The sequence below is a fragment of the Phaseolus vulgaris genome, chromosome 5, assembly GCF_000499845.2.
Source record: "Phaseolus vulgaris cultivar G19833 chromosome 5, P. vulgaris v2.0, whole genome shotgun sequence".
NCBI lineage: Eukaryota > Viridiplantae > Streptophyta > Magnoliopsida > Fabales > Fabaceae > Phaseolus > Phaseolus vulgaris.
This window is the reverse complement of record NC_023755.2, coordinates 9,724,296-9,749,794: the sequence shown is the minus strand read 5'-3', so window position 1 is coordinate 9,749,794 and position 25,499 is coordinate 9,724,296. Positions and strand designations below refer to the sequence as shown.

At 41.3% G+C, this 25,499-nt stretch overlaps 1 protein-coding gene across 1 annotated transcript; it reads left to right on the top strand.

Moving 5' to 3' along the window:
* Positions 1 to 1,206: 1,206 nt before the first annotated feature.
* LOC137835111 (cytochrome P450 72A68-like) lies at positions 1,207 to 6,298 on the top strand. Its single transcript, XM_068643456.1, has 5 exons — positions 1,207 to 1,665; positions 4,233 to 4,450; positions 4,703 to 4,947; positions 5,240 to 5,627; positions 5,697 to 6,298. The coding sequence occupies exons 1-5, from the start codon at positions 1,377 to 1,379 to the stop codon at positions 6,126 to 6,128; spliced, it is 1,572 nt and encodes a 523-aa protein (XP_068499557.1). The 5' UTR covers positions 1,207 to 1,376; the 3' UTR covers positions 6,129 to 6,298.
* Positions 6,299 to 25,499: the final 19,201 nt, after the last annotated feature.

Below are 25,499 nucleotides of genomic sequence, written 5' to 3'. Positions count from 1 at the left end.
AATTAGGAATTGGTGACCACGTCACACTCACATTCAAATCTTCTAACCTAGGGTTCTATTGAAGATTTTAAACTAGCTTCCCTTACCTGGACTTTCGCAGATGCTCACTAAGAGCTCCAAACCCACCAAAAGCTTAAGGATACCCTAACCTGCACCACAGAGTCCTGATCACAAATCTAACTACATCACTAGGACCCTGAGCTAATAGAGACTAATTCTGAAGATAAAAACCTCACATGCAAACTTAAATTAAAAGGCAACCCAACCAGATCAAAACTAACTCAAAGGAAAAAGATCCAAGAATGAACTTACTCTATCTAAGATTTTGATCGGTCAATCTTGTAGAGTTCACTGCCAGGAGTCCAATGGCAGACTCTGATCATCAAACTGACGAAAGAGGAGGTCAGAATCTAAGAGAGAAGGGAGAGGAAAGGAAAAAGGAACAAAAATGAACATACTCTATGAAAGATTCTGATCGGTCAATATTGTAGATCTCGCTGCCAGGAGTCCAATGGTGGACTCCGATCGTCAAACAGATGAGCGAGGAGGTCGGAATTTTAGAGAGAAGGCAGAGGAAAGGAAAAAGGAATTTTTAGAGAGATGATAGTTCTTTTTAAAATGAAACCCGAATAACTAAATTTCTATTTATATAGCCTTTTCACTTGAATAATAAAATATTCAGGTGCCATTTTAATTGTACCATTTCTACTTTAAGATTATTTTTCTCGGTCCTTAAAATTATAAATTTAATTTTAAAGTAAAATAATAATATTAGTGGTTGGCAAGTGAGAATGTGAAAAAATTAAAGTGTCAAAGTATTATCGTCTAAAAACAATAATCTTTACTAAAATATTGATATTTGTGAGGAGATGAAAGAAATTCTCAAAGATTGTAGACTCTTGTTTTAAACTTTGACAACTACATACATAAATACACCACATCACTTTAGATTTTTTCAAAATTACTCTAATGTAAATCTATATTTCACTAAAAAGATTATTTTTTTCTTTTCCTTATTAGGAGTTGCATTGTTAAGATATTAGTCTTCTTACTAATTATATAATTTTATTTGACATAAAAATTTATAATTTTTTTAATTTTGAAACATTTTGCATTTTATTTTGATTATGATTTTATTAAAGAGATTTTTTTTATTTTTTTATTATAAATATTAATATTTATTGTGGGGGTTGATGGAGAAGGAGCATGACCCATAATAATAAAAAAATGTTAGAAAAAGTTGATCCATTGTCGACGAGAATATCTAGGAATGTTCAAAGCCAAAGAAGCATTATGTTCCGAAGTTTATTGTTGACCTTCCTCTATTCATCAACTTTTCCCAGTTTTGTTTGCTCCACCAAACTTCTGAGAGAGAAATGGAAGCAGCGTGTAGCACGATTCTGATGCTGATTCTGATACTGGTTCTGATATTGGTTCTAAAATGGGCATGGATGATGCTAAATTGGGTATGGTTCACTCCAAAGAGGCTTGAAAGGCTTCTCAGAGAGCAAGGTCTTCAAGGTAATCCATATACGCTTTTGGTTGGAGACACCAAAGACTTTGCGAAGATGAGAAAGGAAGCCTTCTCCAAACCCATGAATCTCTTCTCCCACGACATAGTGCCGCGTGTGTTTTCCTTTTTCCATCACAGTATCAACACACATGGTAAGCTTATGGTTCATTCTAGTATTGTCTTTTTGAAACTGTTGTTTTGTCTTTCATTGTTCAGTTAGAGGTCTTCTTTTCTTTTCTCCAACTACTGTGTGATATAATAGTTGTTCAGATTAGATCAGCATATTTCACTTACATGATTCGCAATTATTTGTTCATGAATTAGTTCGGGATACCTTTGCATGCGATGTTTTTTCTACTGGCAGACTAACATGTCACGAATTTGGATAGCTTAAGGTAGAGAAGATCAATTTTTTCTCTATCCTCAGATATTAAAAAGACAAGGGTAGTAATAAGGTACTGTAATGATTGTATCTTCAATTCAATATTACTTAAATGTACTAGATGCTCTTTTTCTCTATTTGCATGTAAAATGAGTACAAGATGTTCGACCAAGGTTAATGGTATATTTGGTACCGAGGAGAACAAATATTTTTGATCTGGAAATAAGTTAAAAGAGTTTGGTTGAAGAGAAATAAAAATAAATAAAGATACAAGTGAATTTAGATGAAAAATAATACAGTAAAGTAAGTTCACTATTTTCCTACCAAACCGTGTTCGAATGCTGGAAAATGAAAAAAATAAAAAAAGTAAGTTCACTATTTTTAAAATTTCTTTCCAATTCAATTCTATCTTTGCACCTCTAATTTTTTCTTACCAAACAACTCATAAAAGTGCCCACCAGGTTGACAAATTCCAAAAGCTACGAAGTAGCTAAGTGGATTCCATTGATAAGCTAGTATTTCAAAGTTTATTGGTTATTTTTATGTATTTAGACTTTTGATCAACACCTATAACTCCAACTAGTTGTATCTGAAGAGACAATTGCAGCAGTACAGAAAAATCTCTGGGAGACATTTCACACTCATACCAAACTGTTATCTGCAAATACATTATGTATTTATATGAAAATTGTTCATTATATGATGAATTCATTTACTGAATCTGCCACAATAATTTGAGATAAGAAGACCAATTAGAATAGTAAAACTAGTTAGAACAAACTACTTTTTTACCTTGCATAATGTAATCAACATCAGTCACATCCCATTAGTAATATAATGATCATAATTTGGAGATGCCTGTCATTACAAATGACATGAAACTAGGTTTATATTTAATCATCTAGAATTTAACAGCACATGATATGCAGGATGAAGAAGAAGAATACTGGTGAACTTTCAAGGCATACAAATCTAAACTAAAGCAGCTTAATGCTCTGTTCCTTTTTGCATAAGCCAAAGGTGTAGGCAGGGAAGGTCTAAATATGCTTAAAAAACATGACACCATAATGCCCCAAAGGTATTTGTCCTTCCTTGCACGAGGATATGTAGTTGGTCTTTTCTTTTGGATGGGAAAGAAAGCATCTGAATATATATGACCGAAGTTTTGAATGAAATTGGGGATTTACACGAAGAAAAAAATACAAATATAGAGAGAAGAGAGGTTGAAATTCAGGTAGGGGACTTAGTTTATGTGAAAGCTCACCATATAGATTGGGATCTTGGTGTAACGGACAATGAAAAGCTTAGTTCTAAGTTCTATGGTTCTTATGCTATCATTGAGAGGGTAGGGCTAGTGGCTTATAATCTGGAACTGCCCTTGAAGGCTAAAGTACATCCAATTTTCCGTATGTCCCAAATATAGATAGCAGTGGTTGTTGATGTTTCTTGCAAGCAATTCTCCAAATTCCTCTCAGAGGATGGGAAATTACAAGTGACTATTGCAAAGGAGCGGACCCAGGAAGCTGCTCAATTACTCAAATGAAGTTCTCATAAACTGGAATAATTGAGAACATATGCAATATCTTACCAGATTTTCATCAGACAAGGTGGAATTTATAGGGGAGGGTGTTGATAGGCCCATAACTCGTGTATAGGAATATAGAGCTTCATGGACACAATGATCAGGGTAAAGGAAGTAAGGTTTATGAGAATAAGGGCATTTTTTCTTGTTTCCTATGTGTACACTCGTTCATTCCATAATGAACCATTCTGTCTCAAGATTGTAAGGAGTGATTTCTATTTCTGTATCATTCTATTTTGAATATCAGTCTGGTACCTATCATTTTGCAGTTCCACATGCATTGTGTTATTATGTTTGTTTAGTTTCATCATTGGGGAGTATACGCTTAAAAATTTTACAAAAATGAATTAGAAGCCTTGTAGCCATATTTACATCAATGAGATGAGTAATTGGTCCTGGTGTTTCTGAGTAAGGAGCTGGTCCTCAGATTTGGGTCTTATTTTTTTTGTTTTCTTCAGAGTCCTTCTATCGCATTGTACAGAGTAGTTTCCTCTGATTTCCAAGTTTTTAATGAAGACAATTCTATTTTCTTTAATTTCTGCTATTGGTTATATCATCACATGATTAATTTAAAAAATCACACGACTTAATTCTTTAAGCTTAACAACTTTTGGCTAAGATATAGGCAGGCACACAAAAAGGCAAATAGCACACACAACACAAAGTTGTCTATTCTTTTAGATTCTTGATTTTTTTCTCTCTTCCCTTTAATATTTAATTTAAGCGTATTGGTATTGTTTGTTGATGGTATGTAGGGAAAAAATCTTTTATGTGGTTTGGACCGGCACCAAGGGTGACCATCACTGATCCAGAGCTAATCAAAGATGTATTAAACAAGACATATGACTTCGAAAAGATTAATATGAATCCACAAGTAAGGTTACTAGCTCCTGGCCTTGTAAGCCACGAGGGAGAAAAGTGGAGCAAGCACAGAAAGATAATTAATCCTGCTTTCAATTTGGAGAAGTTGAAGGTTAGTTTCCTATTACTAGATATAGATCTCATATAACTAATTTGCCATTCAAAAACGTGAGGAAGACATAGTAATTTGTGTTCCACATGTGTGTTATTTTTAGTTTGCATGTAAAAATTCCTCCACAAAAATGTATTCTCTTGCAAGTAACATCTGTTGGCCTACAAGTAACATTATGTGAAGTTTGGTTATTTACCAACCAAAGTTGACATTGAATATTTTAACACTTTGTATTTTTTTATTACACCTCAGGATATGTTACCACTATTCGTCAAATGTTGTGATGATCTGATTGGCAATTGGGAGAAAATGTCGTCTTCTGATGGATCAAGTGAAATGGACGTATGGCCTTTCCTTCAGAATTTGGCTAGGGACGCTATTTCTCGAACAGCATTTGGAAGTAGTTTTGAAGAAGGACGAAGAATATTTCAACTTCTAAAAGAGCAAACTGAACTAACAGTGCAACTTATGCTTAAAGTTTACATCCCTGGATGGAGGTAAGACTAATGTGTATATCTGACTACTTGATAGACTTAAGTGATCAAGCTTTTTGGATTATCTTTATTTAACTAAACCAAACATGCAAATCTTTTGCAAAGGATGTTGTGATTAGAAAACAGTACTTATTATCATTAAGAATCAAAGAAACTTGTTTACAACAACCATTTTACCAATACTGTGACATGTTATGTGATATCTCTCTCTTTCAACTATCTTTATCATACTATCTTTATCTTTGAAAAACCCGTAGATCATGATTACTACAGGATTGGTTGTGTTCACTTGTAGGTTTGTACCTACTCCTACCCATAGAAGGATGAAGGCAATTGACAAAGAAATAAAAGCTTCACTTATGGATATTATTAATAACAAAGAGAAAGCACTAAAGGCAGGTGAAGCCACTAAAAATGACTTGTTAGGCATACTTCTCGAGTCAAATCACAAGGAAATTCAAGAACATGGAAACAACAAGAATGTTGGAATGAATATTGAAGATGTTATTGGGGAATGCAAGTTATTTTACTTTGCAGGGCAGGAAACCACTTCATCTTTGCTTGTTTGGACGATGATATTATTAAGTATGTACCCTGATTGGCAAACACGTGCAAGGGAAGAAGTCTTACAAGTTTTTGGCAATCGAAAACCAGATTTTGATGGACTGAATCACCTTAAGATTGTAAGTTCATTTATCATTTGATATCCAATAACATGCTCTACGTAGGCACTAAGAATATTTTTGCAACAGGTTACCATGATTTTGAATGAGGTTTTTAGGCTATACCCACCAGTAATTGGTCTTGCTCGAAAAGTTAGTAAAGATGTGAAACTTGGAAACCTATCATTAGTCGCTGGAATGCAAGTTTCCATTCCAATAATTTTGGTTCATCATGATTGTGAGCTATGGGGTGATGATGCTAAGGAGTTCAAACCTGAGAGATTTGCTGAAGGAGTTCTAAAGGCAACAAAGGGCAGAGCTTCACTAATTCCCTTTGGAGGGGGTCCTAGGATATGCATTGGACAAAACTTCTCCTTGATGGAAGCAAAGATTGCTTTGTCAATGATTTTACAACGTTTCTCGTTTGAACTCTCTTCGACCTATACTCATGCTCCAACTCCCGTGATTACTATCCAACCCCAATATGGTGCTAATCTCATTCTGCGTAAAGTGGAAATATAAATAAATAATAATGATCTAGTACTGTTTGGTTCATATTTTACTCTTGAAATACTTATAATGTAATAATGTTTCAAGAAGACTGATAGAGAGACCAACCTTTTTATATGACTATTATCCATATGACTTCACCAAGGTTTTAAATTACAATCACAACACAAGGTTAAAATGTAGCTGTTGATATTGACTTGGAAATCAAATCTGTAAAAGGTATTTATCTTCTACTTTGTGGTTCATATGATGGTAAACGTTTGATATACCTCTGTTGTGCAAATTGTTTCATGCTGATCAGAAGCTTTTACCGTTTGATAGTCCATAAGTTTCTAATTTGTGTGTGTGCTGTTGTAAGCATTCTTGTATCTTTTTTAAAAAAATGGTTTCAGTGAGCTTATGCCAAATTTAACAATTAACTGAGAGTGGATACAATGTCTTGTATCAAATATGAAGTTGAGAATTTCATTAGAAGCAATGATTTTTGTAGACGAAGTTAGAAAACATGTGATTTATAAGATCTTTGGTGAATTGTTTGTGCTTGAAACAACATTGTACTCATTTAAGTTTAGTTGTTGATTTTCAATTTCGTTCTTGAAATTAAATATCTTAAGTTTTTTCTAAAATTTGCATTACATATCACAACCTAGATTGATTATAAGAAGACATGTATATTTTATTCAATCTTTAATATCTTTTTTATTCAAACTAATTTGGGACTTTAGGAATTAAAAACAAATTGTAAATATCTTTCTTATTCAAACTAATTTGGGACTTTAGGAATTAAAAACAAATTGTAGGTGAATTGAGAGTGTAAACAAAAATTGAAAACATCAAACAACAAGATCAAATGTCAATTTACATATTCAAAAACCAAATAATTATTATATTTATCTAAACTTCAGACTCGAGTTTGAACAATTTGTAAGAATTAATGGACTCGAGTTTGAACAATTTGTAAGAATTAATGGACTTGACAAGAGGGAGGTTGAATTGTTTAAGGAAAGTTTTTCGCAAATACTGACTAAGATTGATGTTGATATACAAATCAATGAATCAAATAAGCCAAGAAAGCAAAATTGTTAAAACTGTTATCGGGAAAACAATCGGCTGAAAATGCGTTTTAACTGATTGTTTATGACAGCATAAATAAAATCACAAGTCAAACAGATTTTGAATGACTAAGAGAGAGAGAGAGAGAGAATATCACACAAATAATTATACTGATTCACCCCATACTAGAGCTACATCCAGTCCCTAGAAAACTACTGGATATTCACTAGGTAACCAACAACACATTACAACACACCACAACTTCAAATAGGTGATCTTGACCATCGAGAACACATACCCTCTTTGACTTTACACACACAGTCAGAACAATCATCTGACCTTACAGATACACAGTTTACAAGAATTCAAACTAAAGAACAATTACAAGAGAATATGGAATAGATTATACCTGATTATAGGAAATCACAGTTGCTCCTAATCCACACAATCTTGCTTTCTTAAATCCAAACTTTCACAAAATCTTTTCTAATCACTTATTGTGTGTATTAAAATAAGAAGGGGTTTTATAGCTCATTAAACTAGCCATTTTAATAAGTTAAATTTGAGCCAAAGTGAATAACTTAAAACAAATCTAACAGTTTTATAAAAAGTTGTTAAGTAATTCAAAAATCAACCGGCTGAAATGTCGATTTAACCGGTTGAATTGGTTTTGACAGTTAAGTCAACCAAAATAAAAACATTTCAAAGACCCTTCACAGGCTGAGGAAAAACAATTGATTAAAACGAGAAATCACCAAGTTGATTTTTACTTAGCTTTGAAAAACATTTTTCCTTTTTAAAACCAAATTGATTCAGTTGTGAATTGATTAGGAGTGTATCTAGCAAATTCTAAACTACCTAGAACTAAACCATAAACACAACAACAAAGTTTTCAAGTTGTCTTCATGGATTTGATGGCATCAAAACTTCATTTTCAACATTCTCCATCTATTTGATGAAAACAAATCCCTGGGTTGCTTTAGAAATTTCTGTTTAGAATTTGGCACAACCTGAAATCACAAAAAGATGCAGGTACAAGAGATCATCTATTCCAGATATATCAAGTATCACAGAACTAGTTTCCACTAGATGATTTCCAAACAGGAACATCAATCTAATCAGTGTGAAAACCAGTTACACACACATGCAACAACAGAAAAACAACTTGTTAAAACATAGGATTAACCGGTTAAAATTACCAGAGTTCAACAATTTATCATACACCTAAGCAGATGTTAAATAGAATAAGTGTGGGAATTAGATGATTACAATCCCAAAGCCACTTCTCCCCCTATTTTTCTTCACAAATAGAGTCTAAGAAGGGATAAAAACAATATAAAAAGATTAAGGTAAAGCTTGTGAATCAATGATTACTAACTCATTCCTTAATGAGAAAAACCTGTCCTTGGATAGAGGTTTGGTGAAGATGTCTGCAAGCTGTCTTTCAGTGGCAATGAATTGCACTTCACAATCACCATTATTTACATGATCACGAAAAAAGTGATGTCGGATCTTAATATGTTTGGTTTTGGAGTGTTGAACTTGATTTTTTGTGAGGTTGTTTGCACTTGTATTGTCACAGAATAATGGAACCTTGCTGACTTTTAACCCAAAGTCTTCCATTTGCTGCTTGATCCACAAAATCTTAGCACAACAACTTCCTGCAGCTATGTACTGTGCTTCAGTAGTGGAAAGGGCTACACATGCTTGCTTCTTGCTATGCCATGATATCAAACCTGAGCCAAGAAGATGATAGGTTCCACTAGTAATCTTCTTGTCTAGCTTGCAACCTGCAAAGTCAGAATCAGAACACCCAATAAGTTGTATAGGTGAATGAGAGGGATACCATAACCCAACAATAGATGTTCCTTTCAAATATTTTAAAATCTTTTTAGCAGCTTTGAGATGTGACTCCCTGGAATCTAGCACAAAGGCATACAACAAACATTATGTCTGGCCTTCTAGCTGTAAGATAAAGCAAGGATCCTATTAACCCCCTATATTTTGTTTGATCCATAATAACTCCAATTGCATCAACATCCATATAGTAGTTGGTAGGCATTTGTGTTGACGCTTCTTTGCAATTTTCCATTTCAAATCGTTTGAGTATATCCTTCCAATACTTTGATTGATTTAAGAAGATGCCCTTTTTTGATTGCTTGACATGTAGTCCAAGAAAGAAAGAGTGTTCCCTCATCATTGACATCTCAAACTCCCCCTGCATTACTGTCACAAATTGTTCACATAATTTATCATTAGTTGATCCAAAAATAATGTCATCAACATATATTTGTACTAAGATAACAACAAAATTTGATTTTTTAATAAAAAGGGTTTTGTCAATCTTTCCTCTTTCATAGTTGTGAGATAGCATAAAGTTACTTAACCTTTCATACCACTGTCTAGGCATTTGCTTGAGACCATACAAAGCATTTTTCAATTTGTATACATGATTGGGATACAAATGGTCTTCAAACTCGGGTGGTTGTGATACAAAGATTTCCTTATTTACAATCCCATTTAGGAAAGCACTTTTTACGTCCATTTGGAATAACTTGAAACCATTCATGTAGGAAAAAGCTAACAATAATCTCACAACCTCTAATCTTGCCACTGGTGCAAAAGTTTTATCATAGTCTATTCCTTCTTCTTGATTGTATCATTTTGCAACAAGTCTTGCCTTGTTCCTTGTGATTACTCGTGTATCATCTGACTTGTTTTTGAATACCCACTTTGTTCCTATGACATTCATTTGATCTGTCCTAGGAACCAGAAGCCACACATCATTCCTTACGAATTGGTTAAGTTCCTCGTGCACAACAGTTATCCAATGTTCATCCTTGAGTGCTTCATTGATTGACTTGGGTTCAATTATGGAGACAAAAGCCATATGTTTGCATAAGTTTTATACTGTCATCCTTGTAAATACACCTTTATTAATTTGCCCAATGATGTTTTCTTCTGAGAGATCTCTAGGAATCCTCCACTCTTTAAGAAGTTTACATTGTTGCAGATTCAATCGGTTGTTTCGCAGAATCAACCATGACTAGTTAAGGAGAAACCAAGAAAAATACCATTATCGGCTTTTTCATCAAACTTACCAAGATTGTCTTTACCATTGTTCATAATGTAGTATTTACACCTAAATACCTTTAGATGTCCTATGTGAGGCTTCCTTCCATTGCGCAGTTCATGTGGAGTCTTTTTTCAGAATGGGCCTGATAAGAACACGATTCATTACATAGCATGTTGTACTTAATGCATCTGCCCAAAAGTACTTTGGTAAGGAGGATTCATTCAAGATTGTTTTTGTAAGTTCTTCAAGCGATTTGTTCTTCCTTTCCACTACACCATTCTACTAAGGTGTCCTTGGTGTAGAGAAATTGTGAAAGATGCCCAGCTTGTCACAAAAAGGTGTTGAACTTCTCATTTTGGAATTCTCCACCATGATCACTCTTAATGGCACCAATGTTGTTGCAGAAAGAGTTTTGTAGCCTCTTGGCTAGCTTTTTAATTGTAGAGTAGGCCTCACTTTTTGAATGCAGAAACATTGTCCATGTAAACCTGGAAAAGTCATCAACCACAACAAGAGCATAATAATTCCCTCAAAGGCTCACAGTTCTTGAAGAACCAAACAGATCCATATGTAGTAGCTCAAGGGGTTTTGAGGTGGAAACAATGTTTTTCAGTTTAAAAAACCGTTTTGTTTGTTTCTCATTTTGACAAGCTTCACATATATAATGATCTAGTACTGTTTGGTTCATATTTTACTCTTGAAATACTTATAATGTAATAATGTTTCAAGAAGACTGATAGAGAGACCAACCTTTTTATATGACTATTATCCATATGAATTCACCAAGGTTTTAAATTACAATCACAACACAAGGTTAAAATGTAGTGGTTGATATTGACTTGGAAATTAAATCTGTAAAAGGTATTTTTGTCTTCTACTTTGTGGTTCATATGATGGTAAACGTTGATATACCTTTGTTGTGCAAATTGTTTGATGCTGATCAGAAGCTTTTACCGTTTGATAGTCCATAAGTTTCTAATTTATGTGTGTGATGTTGTAAGCATTCTTGTATTTTTTTAAAACAAAATTGTTTAAGTGCGCTTATGCCTAATTTAACAACAAACTGAGAGTGGATATAAATCAACAATGTCTTGTATCAAGTATGAAGTTGAGAAGTTCATAACGATTTTGGATTTTAGACTAAGTTAGAAAACATGTCAGTTATAAGACCTTTGGTGAATTGTTTGTGTTTGAAACAAACACTGTACTCATTTAAGTTCGGTTGTTGATTTTCAATGTCGTTCTTGAAATTAAATATTTCATTTTATCTAAAATTTGCATTACATATCACAATCTAGATTGATTATCAGAAAACACATGTATATTTTATTCAATCTTTAATATTAATTTTATACAAATTGATCCTGCCTGTTGACCAGAACGTTGGAACCTGCCTCGTCAAAGGATCGACGTGTGCACCGCTTCAAACCTCCGTCCTTCTCCAAGATCCACCTCAAGAACCTGTAAAAGAACAGGGCGGCGCCGCTGCGGCTGATCGCACTCCAACGCCCAAGTCAGTGATGGAACCACCAAATACTAAGAGCAAGAACACTCAAGAAATCTCAAGGAACCGTGCAATGTTCTCTCTCACAGTAAGCTCTAGAACTCGCAAGCGTAAAGAGTGTAATCTGAACGTGCGTACCTCAGAAAGTTCATTGAGAACTCTTATATACCTGGTTACTTTCTCTCTCCTGGCAGTTACAGACTTGGACACGTGGCTCGCATCCAGTCGTACACGTGCCATCATCTGGAGCCTCCTTGACTTGGGCGCTGCTTCTGACTCTCTTTTTGGCTAAGTTATTTATGCATGGTACTGCCCAGTGCATAGCTAACTTGGGAGTGCGATCTCTATTGGAACTGGCGAGTTAGGGTGCCTTCGTACACCTTCCCTGTGGTCTCGCCGGCCGCCTTCATAATCTGCTTCACCTTCATCTCCGGCGATGTGCTTGCTCTAGCGATCTCCAATCGCTTGGTCGCCAGAGTTTACATCTGGCGACTTCACCTTCTACTGGGCGATCGCCTGGTATGCTGAAGATCGGAACATGCCAACTTAACACCTGGCGACTTCACGAGCCCCCGACTTCCTCCCCTTCTGTCAACCTGGCGCCTTGTCAACACGCCTACACTGTAACTTGGTGCCACGTCATCACTTCCGACTACTTGTCCCCCAGTCTTAAGCGAAGACTTGTCCAGCGAAAAGACTGAAAGAGTCACGTCAACACCGACCTACGTGGCACTGACGCAGAATTCCAAGCGGTTGTACTTTCTGCTTCTCTGACGCTCCACCAAACCCCTCACGCATCGCTCGACACGTGGCTTTATCAACGGTTACCTTCAGTTACCGTTTGCGCTTCCCAAACCCATTTCGAAAAACCCTTAACCCATTTTCACTCCACACTGTTCCATCACTTTTCTTCGTATTCACAAACGCTCCAACCTTCTTCTGCGAAAAAGCTCTCGACGTTCTTCAACTCTCTGAATCACCAACATTCTTCATCGCCTTTCTGATCATAAAAAGGTACTTCCTTTCCTTCTTCTGCTGGTTTTTCCTGCATTTTAATCGATTCGCATCATCCTGTAACTGTCTGGTGCATACGTTGTGGGTTGCTTTTTCCATTTCTCCTTCTACGTAACTTAGGGCTTCGTCAATCGTCGCAACGAACCTACGTTCGTTCGTTTTTCACCTTTCTTCCATGATCGAGTCAGCCTCTGTGACCCCTGACCATTTTTCCTTTTCTTCTTCCTTTGCAACTGCAACAATGGCTCGCACAAAGATCACCCCGAATCCTCCTCCTTCATCACGAAATCCCTCTTCACAAGCACACGACCCACCACGAGTTCGTGGCGCTTCATCTTCCCAGGTTGAGAGGCCTGCGTCTTCCCGCCCTAACCTGGCCCAGGCGACTCCACCTATCACCGGAGGAGCCCCCGTCCCCCACTAGACTTCAAGAAACTATATCCCTGGGCCAACTCGACCCTGTTGGGGGAAACATCTTCCGTGAACACTGCTGGGGCAGTTTTGCGATTGACTAAGGGGGATGTACCTCACCAATCATTCCACAAGGAGCACGATGAGAGGATGACAGTGCTACCTTGCCCCCCTGGTCTGCTAGTTTGCGCCGACGACAAGGAAAACAACGGCGGGGCCTTCTGTTTCGTCTACACAACCCTTTTCAAGAAGGTGAAACTCAGGTTTCCCTTTACACGTTTCGAGAGGGAGCTCCTCACCGAGCTCAACATTGCCGCCGCCCAGCTCCACCCCAACAGCTGGGCGTTTGTGCGAGCATTCCAAGTGATGTGCGATCATCTGGGGTTGCCCGCATCCGTAGATGTATTTTTGTTTCTCTTTGAAGCCAAGCACCCAGGAGACCGCCTGTGGGTTAGCTTAAATGGGATTGCTGAGAGATCAATCCTCTCCATCTTTCAGCAGTCCTATAAAGATTGGAAGGGAAAGTTTGTCCAAGTGCGCCCCAACGACAAGGACACTTCCCTACTCGACAGCTTCCCCTTGTACTGGGTAAACAAGGGGAGCAAAGAGTCCAAGAGCTGCTTCAGGAGACCCAGAAGTCCTGATAGCATGGGTGCATTGGACAGGGATCTCTGCTTCTTTTGGAAGAGTGTGGCGAATGCCAACATCACCTTCCTCACCACCACCCTGATCTGCTTCGAATTCTTCGAGGACCAACTCGAAATTCGAATAGGTTAGAACATTCAAGCTTCTTGTTTTAATACTTGCTTCCGTTAACTGTTTCTGGGCGTCTTGTGCGTTGTGCGCAAGACTTTGGTTTTATTTTTCTGCACCCTTCGTCTTTTTTGCTGTTGTATACTGCCTTATGCATTTATCTTCTCTCTGAACTTAACTAATCCATGCATTTTTGCTCTATGCAGATAACATGTTGGGCCAGGACAAACTTGCTGAGTTAAGGACGCTCGCCCGACTCCACGGGTTGGCAACGGGTTCTCAAACAGTTCCAAATTCCGTGGTGGAGATCGCCGCCACACAGGGCCGATCGCCACCCAAGGACCCAGCTCCTTCCGATGTCCAACCCGCCACCCAACGAAAGAAACTTGTCCTCAAAAGGCCCAAGAGGAAAGCTCCCCAGGTAGTCCACGAGGAGGAGGAAGAAGATGACGAGGTCACCGAAGATGGCCTTGTCACGAAGAGGAAGAGGGTGGCACCTTCTTCACCACCTGCACCACCCCCTCTTCCCACCTCAACGCCGCCATCCACACTTGCTCCACCTCCAACAATGCCATCTCCACCAGCTCCTGCTTCCCCAGTCCAAGCCATTCCATTGGCAACTGCACCACCCGCGGTGGAGGCTGCCGAAGAGAATTTCTTGGAGGACCCCCCAAGCGCCTCCACGCCATATGTATCAGCTGGAGGGGGACCTCCTTCTAACGCCTCAGCCGCAGATGTTGCTCCAATCGGGGATGAGGTTGCCCACACCTCTCCGATTCTGATCACCGAGTCCCCGACGTCGCCACCACGAGCAGAAGCACCTACTGAAGAACCAACTAAAGAAGGTGGCGACGAAAACCAACAACAGGCCCAACCAGCGCCTCTCCAAGCAGCAAACCTCCCTCTTGAGGTTACGAGAATGTGGGAGCCTTTGTCTGCTAAGCTGAAGACGATAGCGGAAGACATCCCCGCCATCATAACTAGAGCTGTGCAGAGCTCCACCAGGAAGCTCCAGGACGACCTCTTCAACCTTAAGACTGAGAACAGCACCATGAAGGTTGAGGTGGAGAAGTTGTCCTTCAATCTGACGCTCGCCGAGATTGAACACTCCCGAGTAGAAGATGCGATGAGCACCAAGCTCCGATTGACGCGCAAGGAGGCCACTGAACTCCGCCATAAGGTACAACAACTGGCTCAAGAAAAGATTGAACTAGAGAGCAAGATTGTGCCTTATCGCGTTAAGGTGGCTGACTTGGAAGCTTCGATAAAAACTAATGCCGCCAAGGTAAAGAAACTGGAGCAGAGGTCTGCTGATCGGGAGATCTTCCTTGGTAAGGTGGAGAAGGCGAGGGACGACGCCATTGCTGAGCTTGCCGAGGCCAACAAAGAGAAAGGGAAGATCACTGCTGAACTGGGCCAAGTGCAAGCGAAATCCAAGAAGGTTGCTGAAGACCTTCTCCAGGCTCAAGAGATCAACGAGAAACTCAAGAAGCAAGTCGAAGAGCTGGAGCAGCAGAATAAGGGGCTGAAGGAACAAACTGAAGGACTCCAGAAGCAGATTGAAGATCTTAAAATGAGTTTTGCCCAGATTCTGGCTGCTGGATTCGCTGCTGCACGGGAACAGTTTGCATGCTTGTTCCCCGATCTGGATCTCAGCATGGTGTCTTTAAACAACGAGGTGGTGGATGGGAAAGTGGTTCCCGTCGAAGACTGATCAATTTCCCCTCATCCATCACCTTTATGCTTTTTTCTTTGTACGCAGTTGTAATGAACTTTCTTCTTTTTCTTTTTACGCACCCCAAACTGATATTTACTTTTAATGAAATTGCCCTTGTATTTCTTCCTGTAATTTCTTTGCCTGCTTCAACTTTCCTTGCGCAATTTTACTTCAGAAAAAATAACTTAGCAATTTTGTAGGCCCGATCTTGCACTTAACTGTTTCGAACCATTTCAACTTCAAGCAATAATAATCGCTTTCACAGCTCGTAATCTTAAGGCAATTAACCTTAACGTAAAATCATTCTTCAAGCAACGAACTTCAACTCAACCACTGGCTTAAAACATTTATTCACCCGATCTGCTCCATCAGCATGGGTTTTTAACTTTCTCGCCGCTGCTTGAACTTTTCCTGGTCGCCAAAGACTCTTGGCGATATCAGCTTCTTTCTGGCTTCATGCCTTGGCCATTGTTCTTTTATCTGGGGGTAGAGGCGCCTTTCGGATCCTTCTCTACCCTCCTGAACTTCAGAATAAAAGACCGGGTGGCTAGGCGTTCTCTTTGAACCTACCTTAGCCACCTTCCAAACTTCGTCCACCCTTAACACCGTACCTGAACTCGTTCGAGACGAGAAGGATTTTATCTTGCCTGAACTCGCTCATAGGCGAGAAGGTCTTTTACTTGCCTGAACTCGCTCATAGGCGAGAAGGTCTTTTACTTGCCTCTACATTGCCCCGGGGGTTACATCTTCTCGCCCCCAGAAACACTGAGGACTTTTCACTGGTGCCTCTACATTGCCCCAGGGGTTACATCTCCTCGCCCCCAAAAACACTGAGGACTTTTCGCTGGTGCCTCTACATTGCCCCAGGGGTTACATCTCCTCGCCCCCAAAAACACTGAGGACTTTTCGCTCTTCCTCGCCTGCGCTCGCTCGACGGCGAGGAGGTCTTTAACTCGCCTCAGAACGCGCGAGGGCGTTGAGGTCTTTTAGCTGGTGCCTCCGATCGCCGAAAGACGATGAGGACTTTAACTTTAACTTGTGCCTCCAATCGCCGAAAGACGATGAGGACTTAAAACTTTAACTGGTGCCTCCGATCGCCGAAAGACGATGAGGACTTAAAACTTTTAACTGGTGCCTCCGATCGCCGAAAGACGATGAGGGCTTAAAACTTTTAACTGGTGCCTCCGATCGCCGAAAGACGATGAGGACTTAAAACTTTTAACTGGTGCCTCCGATCGCCGAAGACGATGAGGACTTAAAACCTTTTTAGAAAGCATGCAACATATCTTTAACTTGCCTTAAGCCACATACAAGTGACAAGGTCTTTCTTCAAAACTTTCTGAAAACAACAGGCACCAATCTAAAACAACTTGTACTTTGAAAACTTCTCTTTATTGGGTGGCCTCATTAAAAACCCTCCTTAGGGAAAAAAGAGTGCCCCCTTCAAACTGTTTTAACAGAGACATTGTAATATAACTTCACGTTTGTCTTTACTTACAAGGCTTCTTAACTGTAATACAACTTCAGGTGCGTGGCGTTCCAAGTGCGAGGAATCGCCCCTCCTTCCAATGTCTCTAAGCGGTAGGCGCCGTTCCCGAGCGCCTCGGTTATTCTGAACGGCCCTGTCCACTTGGGCGACAGTTTATTCTCCATCTCGTACTGGTGGGCTTTCCTCATCACCAGGTCACCTTCTCTAAACTGTCTTGGCATCACCTTCGAGTTGTATCTTCGTTCAACCCTTCTCTTCACTGCTTCAGCCTTCAATCTCGCCTCTTCCCTGACTTCATCCAGTAGATACAGGTTCAACCTTCTCTCTTCATTCGAGTCTTCCTCTACAAAGTTCTGAAATCTTGGCAAGCTCTCCTGGATCTCTACTGGAATCATTGCATCACACCCATAGACCAAGCTGAATGGGGTCTCATGGGTTCCTGACTGCTCGGTGGTGTGGTACGCCCAGACTATACGGGGTACCTCCTCAGCCCAGCTTCCTTTGGCTTTCTCTAGTCTTCTCTTCAAACCTCTCAGCAACACCCGATTAGCTGACTCCACCTGGCCATTCGTCTGAGGGTGCTCGACGGATGCAAACACTTGTTGAATTCCCACCCCTTCGCACAGCTTCTTCAACAAGTGGCTTGCAAACTGAGTCCCATTGTCTGACACCAGGCGCTTGGGTACTCCAAACCGGCACACAATATTCTTCCACACGAAACCTTCAATCTTGTGTGCGGTGATCTGGGCCACTGGCTCTGCTTTGATCCACTTGGTGAAATACTCAATCGCCACCACCAAGTACTTCATCTGCCTGATCGCCAGCGGGAAAGGTCCCAGGATGTCGATTCCCCAAGTATGAAACGGCCAAGGGCTGTAGATCGACTTCAACTCTCCGGGAGGCGCCTTGTGCCAATCGGCGTGCTGTTGGCATTGTTTGCAACATTGGGCATACTTCTTGCAGTCTTCTCTCATCGATGGCCAGTAATACCCTGCACGGAGAGTCCTTGCGGCCAGAGCTCGACCCCCGACGTGGCTCCCGCATATACCCTCGTGGAGCTTTGCCATGATTCTCGTGCACTTCTCGCCATGTACGCATTCCAGGAGTGGGTGAGTGAATCCAAACCTGTACAGATCGCCATCAATCAATGTGTACTTGCTAGAATTTTTCTTTACCTTCCTAGCCTCTGTCGGATCCAGTGGGAGAAGGCCATCTGCTAGGCATCGCTTGTACTGTGTTATCCAGGTGTCTGGCCCATGGATCGCGCAGACCTGCGTCATGTTCACCTTCTCTCCTCGACATGCTTTAATTCTCGGCGATCTCAACGTTTCCTGCGTCAGGGACTTATGACTTCTCGCTGCTTTCTCCGTCGACTTGCTTATCTGAAGAACCAGGTGATCTGCCACAAATGCTCTCGGCGTCTTCAGAGTTTCTTGAATCACCGTCCTCTGCCTACCCCCCTTGCCTGAGCTGGCGAGCTTAGCTAGCAAGTCAGCTCGGGCATTCTGCTCTCTGGGCACATGCACTACTTCAAAGGAGGCAAAGGAACTCTTCAATTCCTGCACATACTCCAAGTAAGCCGCCATTTGTGGATCTTTAGCCTGGAACTCGCCTGTTACTTGCCCTGTGACTAGCAGCGAGTCGCTCTTGGCCATTAACACCCTGGCTCCCATCTCCTTGGCCAGCAAAATCCTGGCGATCAGCGCCTCATATTCTGCTTGATTGTTACTGGCTTTGAAGGCAAATCTCAAAGATTGTTCGATCAGCACGCCGTTGGGTCCTTCCAAAATGACTCCAGCACCGCTACCCTGCTGGTTCGACGATCCATCCACCGAGAGCACCCAACGGAAGTCGTCCCCTTCAACTCGTGTCGCTTCAGACGAGAGCTCGACCACGAAATCCGCAAAGATTTGCCCCTTGATCGGGCCTCGAGGCTCATATTTAATATCAAACTCTGAAAATTCTACTGCCCATTTCACCATCCTTCCTGCAACGTCAGGCTTCTTCAGGACCTTCTAGATGGGCAGGTCAGTCATCACCAGAACGGTGAAGCTATGGAAATAGTGGCGCAACCTCCTCGCCGAAAATACCACAGCCAGCGCAGCCTTTTCCAGGGCCTGATATCTCGTTTCGGGGCCCTGCAACACCTTGCTCACAAAATAAATAGGCTTTTGAGCCTGATCTTGATCCTGGGCGAGCACCGCACTCACCGCCCTCTCAGTTACAGCAAAATACAACCTGAGAGGGGTTCCCACCAGCGGTTTGCACAAGACCGGCGGGCTCGCCAGATATTCCTTCAGCTTGACGAAGGCTTCCTCGCACTCCTTCGTCCAAGCAAACTTGTTATTGCGCCTCAAGCACTGAAAATAGGGATGGCCCTTTTCTCCGCTAGCTGACACAAAGCGAGACAGGGCTGCCATCCGACCTGTTAGCTGTTGAACCTCCTTCACCGTAGCTGGGCTCCTCATCGCCAGGATGGCGGCACACTTATCGGGGTTGGCCTCTATGCCTCTTTCAGTCAAGAGAAAACCCAAAAACTTTCCAGCCTCCACGCCGAAAATGCATTTCTCTGGATTAAGCTTTAATCTGAACTTGGCGATCGTCGTGAACAATTCTTCCAAGTCTGCAACGTGCTTGCTCTTTTCCGGCGAGGTCACGACCATGTCATCGACGTACGCTTGCACGTTCCTTCCTAGCATCGGTGCAAGTACTCGATCCATCAGCCTCTGGTATGTGGCCCCCGCGTTCTTCAGCCCAAACGGCATCACCTTGTAGCAGTAGCACGATCTCTCCGTCATGAAGGCTGTCTTCTCTTCATCCATGGGATGCATCTTAATCTGATTATACCCCGAGAAGGCATCCAGGAAGCTCAACAGCTTACACCCTGCAGCACTATCCACCAGGGCGTCTATGCTTGGTAAAGGATACGAGTCCTTTGGGCAAGCCTTGTTCAGGTCAGTGAAATCGACGCACATGCGCCATTTCCCGTTACTCTTCTTCACCAGCACGACATTTGCCAGCCATTCAGGGTACTGAACTTCCCTGATGTGGCCTGCGGCGAGGAGTTTCTGTGTTTCGTCCCTGATCGCCTGCCTCCTCTCTTCGTTGAACTTTCTTCTTCTTTGTCGCACTGGTCTTACCAAGTTGTCCATCGCCAGATGATGGCACAAAAAGTCGGGATCGATCCCAGGCATGTCCGAAGCGGACCATGCAAACGCGTCCAGATGCCGCTCAATCACCTTGGCGATCTGGTCCTGGAGCTCAACCTCCAGGGATCTTCCCAGCTTGAAGATCTTTCCCCCGATTTCTCTCTCGAGCCACTGCTCGACGGGTTTTGGTCTGGTTTCTCTGGCGATCACCGCCCTGGCCATTCCCAGCTCTCTCGCTTCCTCAGGGCGATTCCTTGCCTCTTCCTCCTCCAGACCAGCATTCCCTTCCCCCAGCTCTGCGTCCACCATCACCACGTCCCTTCCGGCGATCTCTTCTGGTACCGTCGATCTGGGCTTCACACCAGGAGGCGGGGTGGTTGTTACGTAACTCACCGATCTCTTGTTTTTCAGGCTATTCTCATAGCACTTCTTTGCTTCCTTCTGATCGGATTTGATGGTGATGACCACCCCCTCCATGGACGGCAACTTCACCTTCATGTGCCGGGTCGATGGTATGGCACCTATCCTGTTGAGCGTGGGTCTTCCCAACAGGATGTTGTACGCTGAAGGAGCGTTTACAACGAGGTATTTGATTTTTTCCGTTCTTGAACCCGCCACGTCTGTAAACGTTGTCCTTAACTCTATGTACCCCCTGACCTCCACTTGGTCACCAGCGAACCCATACAAACACCCTCCATAGGGCCTCAGCTGGTCAAGGGGCAGCTCCAACTGCGTGAAAGTCGGCCAGAACATCACATCTGCCGAGCTTCCTTGGTCCACCAGCACCCTGAACACCAGGCGTCTGGCTTTGGTCCCAGCACCTTGTCGCCCACCCTCTCTGGCGCTTTCAACCTAGCGGATATGTTGGGAATGGCGATCAGATCCGCCAATCCCATGACAAACTTGTGCTTAGGCGGGCGATTGTATTCCCGGCGTGCTGGTTGCTGGCGTCCTTGGCCCCTACCCTTGTTCTTCCTTGGATCATAAGGATGGCGAGTCCTCTGATCCCTCCTGGCCGCCGCTGTCTCCAGCACCCTCTGCGGCTGGATCCTGGTCTGGGCGCGTGGCCTAGCGGGTGCCACGCTTCCTCTCTTCTCGGCGACCTCGCTCTCGTCGGCGATGTGGGCCACTGCAAGTCGCCTAACCTCAGCAAACATGGCGGGGTGCGCCCTGATCAACGCCTCGCAGAATGGTCCCGGCAACACGCCCTTCTTGAATGCATAGACCAGCATTTCTTCATCTTTGGCCGGCGATCTGACCATCTGCGCCCCAAAGCGATTCAGGTAGTCTTTGAGGGACTCTCCCTGATATTGCCTTATATCAAACAAATCATAGGACACCCTGGGCGGTGCCTTATTCACAATGTACTGCTCGACGAAAATCTTCGAAAACTGTTGGAAACTGGTTATGTGACCGTTAGGCAGGCTCACAAACCATTCCAGCGCCGTTCCCTGGAGCATGCTCACGAACATCTTGCAATACACGGCGTCTGATCCCCCTGACAGCATCATCTGCGTATGGAACGTGGTGAGGTGAGCCTCAGGATCCTCCACGCCAGTGAAAACAGCCTTAACGGGAACCATGCTTGTAGGAATAGGCGTGTCAGTAATCGTCTGAACAAAAGGCATAGGAAAAACACGAGGTGGCGACGACGGCGCAACCTCTTCAGCAGTAGAACGCTCTTGCTGGTCCTGAAGAGCTTGACGCAGCTCCTCAGTCACCTTGCTAAGCTCCTCATTCCTGGCGCGAGAGGCGACCAGGTCCTCATGCATTCTCGCCTGTTCTACGCGCGAGGCTTCCACAGTTGCCTGCAATGAACGCATCATCTCTGCCATCTGCGCCATGGTCATGGCGGCGGCGCCTTCAGCAGCGACGGGCGCAACTGGACTTGAACGATTGCTTCTCATTTTTCTCATGAAACTTAGCAAATCACAGAATGCAGCGAACAACACGTACTTCAGCTACGATCGATTCAGCGATCAATCGGGAAAACTGCGCGTAACTCTGCAAAAACTCAAGAGCACCGCGAACCTTCAAAGAAACCAAACGAGCAAAAGAACGCAAACTCCACCAAACAAATCGCACGTAAACAGCAGAAAACTTCACTTCACCGAACAAAAATCCAAACGAACGGTGGAAAGTGCGAAAACACCGAACAAATCTCAAGCAAACAGCGAACGATGGTTGCACCAGCACACAACCACGTAGAAAACTTCGAAAACCTCCAAGAACTCACGCTGTGGATGGGAACAGGTTTTACACGGCCCCACGGTGGGCGCCTAATGATCCTGCCTGTTGACCAGAACGTTGGAACCTGCCTCGTCAAAGGATCGACGTGTGCACCGCTTCAAACCTCCGTCCTTCTCCAAGATCCACCTCAAGAACCTGCAAAAGAACAGGACGGCGCCGCTGCGGCCGATCGCACTCCAACGCCCAAGTCAGTGACGAAACCACCAAATACTAAGAGCAAGAACACTCAAGAAATCTCAAGGAACCGTGCAATGTTCTCTCTCACAGTAAGCTCTAGAACTCGCAAGCGTAAAGAGTGTAATCTGAACGTGCGTACCTCAGAAAGTTCGTTGAGAACTCTTATATACCTGGTTACTTTCTCTCTCCTGGCAGTTACAGACTTGGACACGTGGCTCGCATCCAGTCGTACACGTGCCATCATCTGGAGCCTCCTTGACTTGGGCGCTGTTTCTGACTCTCTTTTTGGCTAAGTTATTTATGCATGGTACTGCCCAGTGCATAGCTAACTTGGGAGTGCGATCTCTATTGGAACTGGCGAGTTAGGGTGCCTTCGTACACCTTCCCTGTGGTCTCGCCGGCCGCCTTCATAATCTGCTTCACCTTCATCTTCGGCGATGTGCTTGCTCTAGCGATCTCCAATCGCTTGGTCGCCAGAGTTTACATCTGGCGACTTCACCTTCTACTGGGCGATCGCCTGGTATGCTGAAGATCGGAACACGCCAACTTAACACCTGGCGACTTCACGAGCCCCCGACTTCCTCCCCTTCTGTCAACCTGGCGCCTTGTCAACACGCCTACACTGTAACTTGGTGCCACGTCATCACTTTTGACTACCAGGACGGTACACAAATTAATATGGGACTTTAAGGATTGAAAACAAATTGTAAGTGAACTGAAAACGTATTGAAAACGTCAAAAAAAATTAAATGTTAATTCACATATTTAAGAACCAAAAAATTATCATAGTTATCTAAAGTTCAGACCCGAGTTTAAACAATTAACCAATTTAATTAATGAATTAAACTAGTAATACGAATTAAATCAAAATATTATTCAATCTAATTAGTATCTAATTATCAAGATTCAATCTACTCCTAATTTGAATTCTAAATCAGAAATGCAAATTATAATTCAAAAGTGCAAATTTAAAATTAAAGAGAAAAAAAGAACAAACTGAAAACGTTAAATGATAAATGCAAAACTCAATTTGAATTTACTAGAAGAAAAATTTAATTTATCTACGGAAGAATTTTGTAGATAACAACCAAAATCCGTAGGTAAATCAGCATTACCTATGAATTACCCATGAAAAAAAATCCGTAAGAAATTTGGGTGTCGAAAACTAGTTACCCACAAATCCCATTCCGTAGGTAAAAACAACAAGTTCCTTGAAAAATGTTCAAACAAGTTTTACTATTACACCAGTCAATTTATGTTGTTACATTATAATTATTATTATACTTATAAGTAAGATTATCAATATTAATATATTTAATAATAAAAATATTATTAATATTATTAAATATTATTAAATATTATTAATATTATTAAATATTATTAATATTATAAAATATTGTTAATATTATAAAATATTGTTAATATTATAAAATATTATTAATATTATTAAATATTATTAATATTATTGAATATTATTAATATTATTGAATATTATTAATATTATTGAATATTATTAATATTATTGAATATTATTAATATTATTGAATATAATTGAATGTTATTGAAATATTATTAATATTATTGAATATTATTAATATTATTGAATATTATTAATATTATTGAATATTATTAATATTATTAAATATTATTAATATTATTAAATATTATTAATATTATTAAATATTATGATTATTATTAAATATTATGAATATTATTAAATATTATTAATATTATTAAATATTATTAATATTATTAAATATTATGAAGATTATTAATATTATTAAATATTATGAATATTATTAAATATTATTAAATATTATGAATATTATTAAATATTATTAATATTATGAATAATATGAATATTATTAAATATTATTAATATTATTAAATATTATTAATATTATTAAATATTATTAATATTATTAAATATTATTAATATTATTAATATTATTATTAAATATTATTAATATTATTATTAAATATTATTAATATTATTATTAAATATTATTAATATTATTATTAAATATTATTAATATTATTATTAAATATTATTAATATTATTATTAAATATTATTAATATTATTTGTACCGTCCCGTGTAAGGGCGTTGACTAAGTCAAGGTCAAAGTCAACGACTGGAAGGTCAAAGTCAACTCAAGGTGTCGCTAAGGCACGGCGTCGCCTAGGTGAAGGCGTCGCCTAGGTGAAGGCGTCGCCTAGGTGAAGGCGTCGCCTAGGTGAAGGCGTCGCCTAGGTGAAGGCGTCGCCTAGGTGAAGGCGTCGCCTAGAAGGTGAAGGCGTCGCCTAGGTGAAGGCGTCGCCTAGATGAAGGCCTCGCCTAGATGAAGGCGTCGCCCAGATGAAGGCGTCGCCCAGGTGAAGGCGCCGCCCAGGTGAGGGCGTCGCCAGATCGAATAGTGTAAAAGCAAGGCAATCACGGTGTGGTTCCCCGATACCCATGGGTAGGAAAGACCATGGAGGGAGCGACGTCGTGGGAAAGCCTCAAGTCCCGATATCTTGGGAAAGTGATAAAGAGGAGGAAAAGGTGGCTTCAAGGCCATAGTGATAGTACCAGTGAAGGGCAGCCTGACTCGCGAAGTACCCCTGCCGCCCCAGAGACGCCTTCGGGACAGATACGACCCAAGAGGAAGGTCACGCCCAGGATAACCGGGTGCAGGGTGTGAGAGGAAGGCAGATACGCTCTCAGAGTAAATGGCTAGATACTTGGGGGCATGAGTTGGCACCCAAAAAGCCACCCCTAGCGCAGTAGCACTCCCAAACAGGAGGACCC

Coding starts and splice junctions, on each gene's coding strand:
- LOC137835111 (XM_068643456.1), top strand. CDS start 1,377: ATGGAAGCAGCGTGTAGCACGATTCTGATGCTGATTCTGATACTGGTT. Junction 1,666..4,232: donor TCACAGTATCAACACACATG/GTAAGCTTATGG, acceptor GATGGTATGTAG/GGAAAAAATCTTTTATGTGG. Junction 4,451..4,702: donor TCAATTTGGAGAAGTTGAAG/GTTAGTTTCCTA, acceptor ATTACACCTCAG/GATATGTTACCACTATTCGT.